Source organism: Sabethes cyaneus, chromosome 2 (assembly GCF_943734655.1).
Source record: "Sabethes cyaneus chromosome 2, idSabCyanKW18_F2, whole genome shotgun sequence".
NCBI classification, from domain to species: Eukaryota; Metazoa; Arthropoda; class Insecta; order Diptera; family Culicidae; genus Sabethes; species Sabethes cyaneus.
The window spans coordinates 76,684,566-76,696,374 of NC_071354.1; the positions used below are offsets into that span (position 1 = coordinate 76,684,566).

The 11,809-nt window shown below is 37.5% G+C and overlaps 1 protein-coding gene across 1 annotated transcript; it reads left to right on the forward strand.

The window, feature by feature from the left end:
• Positions 1-578: 578 nt before the first annotated feature.
• On the forward strand, positions 579-1,394 carry LOC128735605 (uncharacterized). Its single transcript, XM_053830089.1, has one exon. The coding sequence runs from the start codon at positions 579-581 to the stop codon at positions 1,392-1,394; it is 816 nt and encodes a 271-aa protein (XP_053686064.1).
• The last annotated feature ends 10,415 nt before the right edge of the window (positions 1,395-11,809 follow it).

Here is an 11,809-nt window from a genome sequence, read left to right on the forward strand (position 1 = left end):
GGCTCATAATCTAGTTCAACGGAGATACCTACTTGACACAGCACAAATGACGACGACAACCTTCACTACCTGGTCCATCTTATTTCCGGGATTTACAAAATCTATAAATCTCGACAAAGCTTCTTTCTAATCAGGGTGTGGTGAATAAAACAAACATTCCTCCACTTATCTTCTTTACTGATTGGTAAATCAAAAATATAATCTCGGTACCTACACTGAAAACGATCCCTATGATATGATTTTGTTTATGATCTACATTATACCTGTCAAATCGTCACGAATCGTCATTTCTAAGGATTTTTTATAAGTATTCAAATTCAAGTAAGTATTCAATTAGGTGTGCGGTAATATAATTTTATTTCTTTCCGAGGCAATGAATAAGATGTCGTTTGTCATTAAATTTCAGAAAAATGTGCATATACCATCATTCAGTGTACCACAAGCATTGACTCAAAAAAGTCTAGTCCTTATCTACAAAAATAGATAATATCGGATGATTTATTCCTCTTGAATCATACTTTAAACATGCTTGGTACTAGCTTAAAAGCCGAGATCGAAAAGGTATTACCTCAGTCAAAATGAAGCCGTACTACTGGGTTGGCATTTGTGCCGTGCTGTTCGCACAACTGGCACCCGCCATTAGCCAAAATAACGCGTGCGGCAAACCGCTTGGCGGTGCAGCTACCACCAAATGCGTGGATTGTAAAAAGATGACCATTTGTGCCACAGACGAGATGGTTTTTAATGTACAGTGTTTGCCAAATGAATACTGTCTGGATGTACCAGAAATGCTACCAATAACTCCGGGAGGGGCAATGTGTGCACCTATAGCCCCTCCAGCTGGATGTGAACCTGATACAGCAACCGAAACACCACCACCAACGGGCACAACTACTCCTGCTTCGGGTACTACAACACCACCGGAAGAAGGATCCGTCATATGTTCGGGATCTGGCATATATCCGGATGCAACCAATTGCAGTATTTATCACTACTGTTCAGCAGCAAACGAACCCTCGTTATTACAGGAATGCCCCCCAGGATACGTGTTCTACTATACATCCACCTCGACCGGAGTATTTCCCTGCAAAAGTGGTGCCGTTTGCAATCGAGCAAATTGCACCGAAGGTAAATCGCTTGTACCGTACGGCACCAACAAGATATTTTACGCACAGTGTACAGACGGTGTAGCTACCATTTACAGCTGTGGTTCTGGAGGTAGCTTCAATGGAGAAAAATGTGCCATGAGCTGCACTCAGGAAGGAATATTTCCGAATACGGTAAATACGAACGAATACTACCGGTGTTACTATTCCGGATCAACATTGGTGAGCAAAACGGAAAAATGTCCCACAGGCAAGAACTTTGATGTTAACCGAAAGATATGTGTGTAAGTGCAGTTGAGTACGGATTAACAAATTCGAAGAACTTCAACACAGAATACGACAACAAAACATGTGTGAAATAAAATAAAATAAAATAAAATAATAAAATTTTACGATCAAACTTTTATAAAAATTGATAAGTACAAAATTTATTCATCTATACGAAATTACCCAATTTCTTCAGACGTAAGTACATGTCTTATAGCGCTTCGGAAATCATATTCATATCATATTCAACCAGTTATTATTTGAGTGTTTGTAGAACATTTGTAACTGTTTTACCTCTTATGTCAAGCTCGTCAATACCAAAATCAGGTAGGCAGTTATTCACCAAAAAATATCTTGATCAGGAATTCTTCTGAATTTTCTCTTGCTCGGGTACTGATGGGACCTAACTTAAGGGGGCATAGTACTTTTTACACCATATTTTTTGCCTAATTTCAAATATTTTATTCTCGATAACGCGAAAAGCGAATCGATTCGGGTTTTTTGCATTCCAAACATTGCACTTTATACTAATATTTACAATTTTGTTTGCATATGTGAACCCCTCCCCTCTCCCCTACGGCTCCTTGAATATGATCGTTCGAAAAAAACATGATTTGCGGTACCATGGATTGGCGCTGGGGGTCTTATCCGAATTGCAAAATTCCAAAACGACATGAAAGTATATTAAATTATCTCGTGTTTGACCCATCCTTTTTTTAAAATTCGAACGCATAACAAAATGGCGGACATTCAAACATAAAAGTAAGGTTTTTAGTCGAAAAAATTGACTTTAAACATTTCTAAAAAATACAAAAATAGTAATATCAAAATAAGGATGGGTCAAACACTAGATAATTTTGTTGGCTTTAAAACAAAAAAAGAATCATGAGAATTGCTTGAGCCGTTCTTGAGATATTTATGGTACCGACTTTCAAAACCTGGTTTCGAGAAAAACGACGTTGAACTTTTTATTCGCCGTGTAATCGCTCCAGACATGCGCGGTACAAATAGCTGTAACTTTGTCAATTTTTGGAATTCATTGAAATGACTTGAAACACATATGGTCAAAATGTTAATCTTTCGAAATAATCATTAAAAAAAATTTCGATTTTTTTAAGTTGAAAAAGTACTATGCCCCCTTAAAATAAAAACAAACCGCCATACAACAAACAAAGCTTGCCATACTTTATGTAATAAGGCTATAAGTTAGGTACTAGATATCCAGATAAAAAATGAAGCCGCTTAATCTTAATGTTACAGGAATCCCCCGAATAAGGCGATGGGTGGTGCTGTATGCCCATCACGATATCTCAGCTGTCCATTAACCAATAAAATTGATTATTGGTAGTATAGCTTAGGTATAGCAGATAGTAACAATGTACCAAAAATCCACAACATATATTGGTTAATACCTTAGAAATCGCCATGGGCGTACAGCGTCTTATTCGGGGGACTGCTGTATAAATATTGTTGGCGGTGCATGGCAGTATCTTTAAACATGCAATGGTCACGCCTGTCTGGCTCTTCTTCCATTACATAATCTTTATTTTCTTAACCACCAAGGTCAAGACCATAATGCGAAAAAGGCGACAATTTATGATTGTTTATTTAAAAACGTAAGTTATTATTTTATTTACTTTAAGTCGATATAAAACCGAGTGGTACGCACAACCCATTATCTTTCAGTTTGGTAACGTAACATATAATAACAAGTTATCAAAACAAAACAGTAGTAGTATATTGTACTACATATAACCAATGCTCACTCCTACAACATCTACAACATAGAACAAAATGCGTAATATTAGATATAGGGGAACTATGGGTAAGACGGACAGGTGATTGATTCTAACAATTAAGCATTCGTAAATGTTTTGATGGGCAGCCAACCATCTTGCTATCTCATGATGTCTTAACGTTTCCATCATCATTTAGAACTCTCAAATTTTGATAAAGTACAGAAAAACTGGAAATTGGAAGTGATTCTGCGTTTGGAAGTAATTTTTTTGCCATCGAAATTAAGCTTTTTGAGTGGTTTAATTCTAAAATGTTACCCATAACATGACGTATTTCGATTTAATACCTTTTACGTCTGTGTTGAAAAAATAGGTAATTTTTTTGCATATGAAAAATTGTGAACGTTTTAAAAAAAATATATAATGGTGGGGCTACTGTGGGCAATGAACATATGAATATATCGCGTAACGATTCAGCCTACTACTCTTCAGCTATCGTCTGACGCATTCTTCAATTATTTACGCCACATTCATATCAATTATTCAGCCTTCACCAGTGGGCTGGTTTTCGTTCCATCCAACTGGCTAGTAATAACAACAAGAATAATTGATTATTTCACCGAAAATTTTCAACTAAACCTGAAGATATTATAATAAAATTGTTGATTTTGCATCTTAGTAATATCCCATGCACATAAACAAAAATTTAACCGGCAAATGTGGACTTCAACCAAATTAACAGCAGCCGAGCATGAAATAGATTTTAGAATGCTTGTTCATATTGCCGCTGCCAAACAATTTTCGAATTTGGCTGTCACTGGCGGGAGGGGGTGGACTGCCCCCTTCACTTTTTGCACGTACACCACCATATTTCTGGTTTTAGTTGTCAGAAGGTCGCACGATGCATGCAAAAGGGTTGATTATGCGACCTTTTGAAAACTAAAGCCTAATTTACCGTATTCAATTTGTTAATAGTCAAAAACAGGGAATCAAAATATCATTGTTCATACGCAGAAATAATCGACTAATACGAAAAGCGATAAATCAGTTATTCTCTGCCTATAAAACAAACAAACGTAGCAACCAGAATGTATCGCGATAACAAAATATCAAGACAAATGAATGCCCCTGCATACCAGCAAGCAGGACAACTTCCGATGAGAATATTTTTGATACACACTCGCTCTCACAAGCGCTTGTTGTTGGTGATGCAGGTATACAATAAAATATGTCTTTGTCGCCAGTCGGCTGGTTAAAGACAATACTTTACCAGCAACTTGAACAAAAGGGGCAAACAGCAAAAATCTTAAAAAAGACCAGTATGCTTTGACCTAAGATTTGGCGTACAAAAGTTACCAACGTTACGTTGGTGTAGCGACCCTGCCCGCTACTCTCCCGTATACTAATCCTGCCTGGATACGAAGGACAAAATCCTGGATCAAATCAGGCCACATTCAATCACATTCCATTACATTTTCGTACCGATGCCCGACACCACTATACTACGGTACGAGCATTTAATCACGGAAGAGAAACTTAACCAGGAACAATTTAATGAAGACGAGACGAGGAAGACACTAGAAGCCATCCAATATGGTTTCGAATACAATACTACCCAATTATAACAAACACACAACACTACATTGTTCAAAACACACATAAACACTACATTGGAATTCCATTATAACACTTACCAACACTCGTATACTTAGAAATTACAACTCGCCACTTGAGGCCAAATATTATAGTACGCAAACGTTAAACAAGAGTTAATCTCCGATATTCAGTTTTTCTATAACATTATTACATTCTATTGTTTTTTCTATAACATTATAACATTATGAGGTAGGAACCCGGTACCATTATTAGATTAAATTGAGGAATGGTGTTAAATTGGCCATAAGAGGCTTTAGCACGTATCAAAGAGAAAACAATCAAGGACAAGTCAAATATATACACATAATCGAAAACCATAGCATACTGTTTCCACCTGACGTAGAGCTCCTCCACCGCGCCGAATTTAATCTTATCTAAACATTCCCTCTTACTTACCTCTTACTCCTGCAGAGACGCACAGCAAGCTTGTGAGGGTGGGGAAGTGAAGCGACCCTCATTCCCTACAACATTACATGCACGCATTTTCATCAGGCTGAACCCGGGTGAATCAACCCCGGTCGGCTCAGAACATAAATGTAACATTTAGTGCGATTACCCGCGCCGGTCGGTGACTCGATCGAGTGACGGCGCCGGTAGGGCAAAATACTTAAATGAAAACAATTGTCGCGTTTGCACCACATTCTAGGTGAACGACCGCGCAAGTTTCTTAACCTGCGGCAACGAACAGTTCCCAAAACAAATGCGCCGTTGCATTTTGCCGAGTCCCCGCGCGAGGGGCCAAAATGTATGCGCGAGAGGGAAGCTCGACGGACAGCGTGAGGTCTGCCGCTAGGCAGAATAGGACGGAACTACCTCGAGAAGGAGGAGTTTCCTTAGGGAGAGGAACAGTTTTAGCAAGTAAGAAGTACCACTGTAAAATAAGTTTTTAATAAAACGAGGGAGTCCGATTTGGCACACCGACCCGTCCGGTCGGTAGTGCGATTAAAAACGTGGTTTATCTAAACGCGAAAGAAAAGTAGTCCGGGCAAATCCGGCTATACAGTTGGTAACTACCAAACACTGCCGTTCCCGACACAGTGTACATGATTAAGATTGCTTTTGTTGCGTACAATACGTATTGCATACAGCAGTGTGTCTTTTTCGCAGGCAACAACATCTGTATCCACGATAAACAGTTACGAAAACTCGTCTTTGTCTTAGCTTCCATGCAATAGTGACAAACTTTCATGATTTGGAACCAGCTATAATGTCTATCGCAACGATCGAGATCCCGACAGCACTGGGAAAAAGAGAGGTGGTGGTGTACTGATTGCCGTCTCTAATCGCATCAACTCTTCAAGAACATCTTTAGAAGTGGAATGTGAGATAGAACAATTGTGGGTTAATATTGCCGGAGGCTGTCGAACTATTTGCCTTGGTGTCGTCTACCTTCCTCCTGATATCTCAAGCTCCGTTACTGCAATTGAAAAGCATATCAATTCTGCATTAACTGTATCGGAAAACCTACAACCTCACGATTTTCACCTTGTCTGAACACTCGACGTTTACTACTGCTAGCTCAGCATTAGTGGATGGAATGGTAGTGCTGAATATGGAGCAAATAAATTCCATTTCCAACATCTATAACCGAACACTTGATCTTGTTTTTGCTAATGGCAACACAATCGGCTACTGCGACATAACTGAGGCTGCTGAACCCCTCACAAACGCCGACGAACATCATCCTCCGTTACTTGTTAATTTGCGGTGTCCTTCGCTTCTCAAATTTAGTGATTTAGCAGATGGAAGAGACTTCGATTTTCATCGTGCTAATTTCCCTGGATTGAATGTCGCCCTGCAAAGAACTGACTGGTCACTTCTTGACGAAGGTGGCATAAATGAAGCAGTGCTTTTGTTCATCCAAATTGTGACTTCGCTGTTTTGTGCATATGTTCCCAAACCTAAACCGAAGCGTAAACCTCCGTGGTCAAACCACCGTCTCCGCGTCCTTAAGCGCAAAAGAGCAGCTGCATTGAAGAGGTACTCCCGCTCTAAAAATGTAAACACCAAGCTAAATTTCACTACCGCAAGCTCCCGGTACAGAAACTACAACCGTCAACTGTACTCGATTTACGTTAAGCGAAAGCAATACGAGTTGAAACGGAACCCCAAACTGTTTTGGTCGTTTGTGAACGAGAAACGCAAGGAGAATGGTCTTCCTGCTAAAATGTTTCTTAAAATGTTTCTTGAACAATCTTCAAGCAGACTTGAAGATACCTGCGGCTTATTTGCTCAACAGTTCTCGAGTGTTTTCAGCGATAGTGATGTATCAGTTGAAGAGATTGATGAGGCTATTAAGCTTGTTCCAGAGAACCTCTGCAATATCAACATCGATAATTTCTCCGTGAACGATGTCATGAACGCTTTAGATAAATTGAAGTCGTCTGCAAATCCCGGGCCGAATGGTATTCCCGCTCTTGTATTAAAAAAATGTGCAGGGACACTCGTGCATCCACTCCGCAAAATATTCAATCGTTCTCTAGGTGAGGAAACGTTCCCAGCAATTTGGAAAAAGTCTTTCGTTTTTCCTGTATATAAAAAAGGAAGCAAAAGTGATGTTGCAAATTACCGTGGAATCACTTCACTATGTGCAGGATATAAAGTGTTTGAATTACTCATTAGTGAGGCATTACAGCGTAACGTCACATGCTATATTTCACCTGATCAGCATGGGTTCTATCCTGGTCGCTCCATCAATACAAACTTGGTCGAATTCACTTCATTTTGTATCCAGCATATCGAAAACGGAGCCCAGGTGGATACTGTCTACACCGATATTAAAGCTACGTTTGATCGCGTCAACCATCGTCTACTTTTAGCGAAGTTGAAACGTCTAGGAGCCTCCGTTTCATTTACGCGTTGGCTAGCATCGTTTCTCTCCAACCGCTTTCTATCGGTAAAACTGGGAAACTTCAGATCTCAGGAGTTCCTGATAAGCTCTGGCGTGCCGCAAGGTAGCAATTTGGGACCACTGTTATTCTCGCTTTTCTTCAATGACGTCTGCTTAGCGCTACCGCCCGGATGTAGGATTATGTATGCAGACGATTTGAAAATCTTTTTCGTGGTACGGTCGAAGGAGGACTGCAAGCGACTTCAACAGTTGGTTGATTTGTTTTTTGAATGGTGTTCGTGCAACAGACGTACTATCAGCGTAGCAAAGTGTATAGTGATTACGTTTACCAGAAAAAAATCACCTTTGGACTACTGCTACACTATTAATTGCCAGCCAATTCAGTGAGAAATAGTGGTGAAGGACCTTGGAGTTTTGTTGGACGCCGAACTGACTTTCCAGTGCCACTATAACCACATTATCGCAAAAGCGAACAAAAACCTGGGATTCATTATGCGGATAGGAAAGGATTTCCATGACCCTTACTGTTTGAGATCTCTCTACTACTCATTAGTGCGGTCTACACTTGAAACAGCTGCAGTGGTTTGGAGCCCTTATATCGCAGCGTGGTCCATGAGGATTGAAGCTGTGCAAAGAAGGTTCATCAGGTCTGCATTGCGGTTCCTTCCGTGGACGAACCCGCTTGAACTCCCACCGTATGAAAGTCGTTGTAAACTATTAAGTATGGATACCTTGTGGAGAAGAAGAGACTGTATGCGTGCCGTATTTATTGCAAAATTACTTTATGGAGAAATAGACGCACCGAATATTCTGATGCAAGTAAATATAAACGCAGCTTCGAGGTCTCTACGGTTTAATAACTTTCTTCGCCTGGCATTCCACAGGACGGCTTACGGTCAAAATGAGCCAATTCGAGCAATGTGTAATATATTTAATGATGTGTATCATTTGTTTGACTTTTGTATTACTAGTAACTGTTTTAAGAATCGTGTTTATAATTTTTATTAATTTCGACTGATCTATGTTAATTGTTAAGTTTTGTTCATGTAGACCGTGTGTCAGATGATATAAATATACGTAATGATAATAATGATAATGATAATGATACATCATACATACATTTTGAAATAGAGACAATATCTTTGTCCCTTGTGCGTTCGTGATTTTTGATTCCCTGGTTATTATATGCTCTCAGTTGGGGCGATTTAGAATACCTGTCCATCTTACCCCCACACATTGTCCGTTTCACCCGCAGCACTAAAAGAGTTCACTTTTTCGGACCATTTTGAATACTCCAAATACACATTGAAAACCCGAATTAATCCACCTAGCGGCGTGACCTAGCCTTTCTACTGCCATAATAATCATTATTTAATTTCTCAGGAACGTCTATGTATAATTAACTTGACTATATTTTTAAATATCCGTTCCGTATTCCTCAAAATCCTTATTTGCCAGTAAAATTACCAACGTATTGCGTAGAATAATTAAATTTTCTTTCCTTGGGTGCGTAAATACTTGTAAAACCTTATTTAGTTTTATAATCGGTCGGCCTTAACTTTTGGGCTTCAGAGCCATATACGAAACTTGTTTTGAATTGACAATATGAAATATGTGTTCATAACAGATTTTTTGATAATTAATTAATACCATGTGTTCAAAAGTTAGCATCTTTGAAAAACAAGAGTTCAGAAAAATTATTATTATACTTTGCTTTTGAAGACAAAGGATATCGACAACAAAATGATTAATCTCAAAATTTTACTATTAGTTTGCTTGGCTTCAATTTTGCGATATATCTGAATTAGAAAAATAACTGAATAGAGCATTAGATATGAAAAAGAGAAATTGAACTTTTTCTTAGCTGGCGCTCCTTCAGATAATTATTTTTGCATGAAAATCAAAACTTAAGCTTCTTTTGAATGTACTTTCATGAAAAGTTAGTCATTAGCTTGATCGCATCGTTTTTACAATGTTAGAGGGCTAGGAAAACAAGATGAGGTCGAAAAATAGTGCAAGCTGCGCCTTAAACATGCTTGAAAATAGGAAATATGATCGATATGATTTCCAGTGCTTGTCATTTTTGATTTATTTGTTGAAACATGATACATGACATAAGACATCTGTCCTTTAAAATGTCATCAACGAAAACAAATCTTACAAAATTACTACCGTGCAACGTTTACTTCCTATTTTTCATATAACATTTCTAAGCTCTAGTATCTATTGATTAAAAAGACCTACATGCTTAAATTAACTGCTTTTCTTCGCTGTTTGCTTTTCTTGTACAATTGTGAGTAACAGCAAGTGAACAAAATGACAATTGAAATCTGAAATCAAAGAAAAGAAAAAGCTTTTCGATTGAATCCCACTATTTAATATTTATTTGCAACAGATACGTAGTTCGCCTACGACGTGCAGGCTTCATCAGTGTCTTATTTCAAAGCGTATACGTATCTGTCGCGAATAAATATTAAATAGTGGAATTTAGTCGGTAAAAGTTTTTTCTTTTCTTCAATTTCAAATTTCGTATTCCACTAAGAGGCTTCAAAAACTTTAGACAATTGATTCAGAAAAGTGAGAAACATCTTTTCTTGAATTTCAATGCAAATTTAAAAATTGCAAATTGTCATGCCAAGTAACAATTTGAGTTTTATTACACTCTTATGATAGCATTCAAGACCACAATTGGTCATGAAAACCACCATAAGAGTACAATCAAACTCACATTGTTGCTTGGGATCACATACACACATACATACATACATACATATATACATACAAACATACATACATACATACATACATACATACATACATACATACATACATACATACATACATACATACATACATACATACGTACATACATACATACATACATACATACATACATACATACATACATACATACATACGTACATACATACATACATACATACATACATACATACATACATACATACATACATACATACATACATACATACATACATACATACATACATACATACATACATACATACATACATACATACATACATACATACATACATACATGCATACATACATACATAATACATACATACATACATACATACATACATACATACATACATACACACATACATCACACACATTAAATACAATCAACATTTTTTTTGATTTCACACGTTTTAACGGTTTAATATACGGTGCTTAAGTGTTAAAGTTTAAATAACTTTTGAATGAACCGTCCGATTTTAAATAACTCGGTTTCGTTTGATAGATCTCAGCAGTTATTTTCAAATAATAATAAAATGTGTGATGTTTTTCATTGAATTAATGCTGATATGTTACAAAAATATGTTTTAAATACTATTTTTTCACATTTCTTTATGTAACTTTCAAACTACAAGCCCATTCGACATGAAATTTGGAAGTTAAGGGTTTGCAAGGCTCCTCTTTCATATGCAATCAATTTTGTTCAAATCGGTTAAGGGATCTATGAGATAACGAAGTCCCATATTTTTCATATTTTTATACATAACTTTTGAACTAAAAGTCCGATCAGTATGAAATTCAATAGCGACCAATGGGACACCTAGACCTTTCATTTGACACTAAGAACATTAAAATCGGTCCAGCCATCTCCGAGAAAAGTGAGTGAGATTAAAAGCGTCACATACACACACACACACACATACACACACACACACACACACACACATACATACACACACACAGAAAATGCTCAGTTTTCGAAACTGAGTCGAATGGTATATGACATTCGGCCCGCAGGACCTTCTTTCCATTTTCGGTTTTCCAAGTGATTTCTATACCTTTATACTATATATGTATATAGTAGAAAGGCAAAACATTTTTTGTTAAATATTTCTCTAGACGCTTTTGAAAACAATATTTTGAACTGAAGTAAACTGTATTTAGGTATTAGATGTTCATCTTAACCTGTTCGTCTTACCCACAATTCCCCTAATTTACTCCACCATAATTATTACCATTTATTTGCAAAATAAACATCTTAAAACATTTCATCACTCTGTAGCGTCTAGTCACAGTCTAGCAGGGTAGGGCTACTAGTGTTATATTTTTCTAATTAATTAGGTACGAATAATATCACCGTCGTCCTAAAGTTACTATACTATAGTTCGACGGAAAGAATACCAGGCAGTTTGGCATCCCTGATTTTTGGA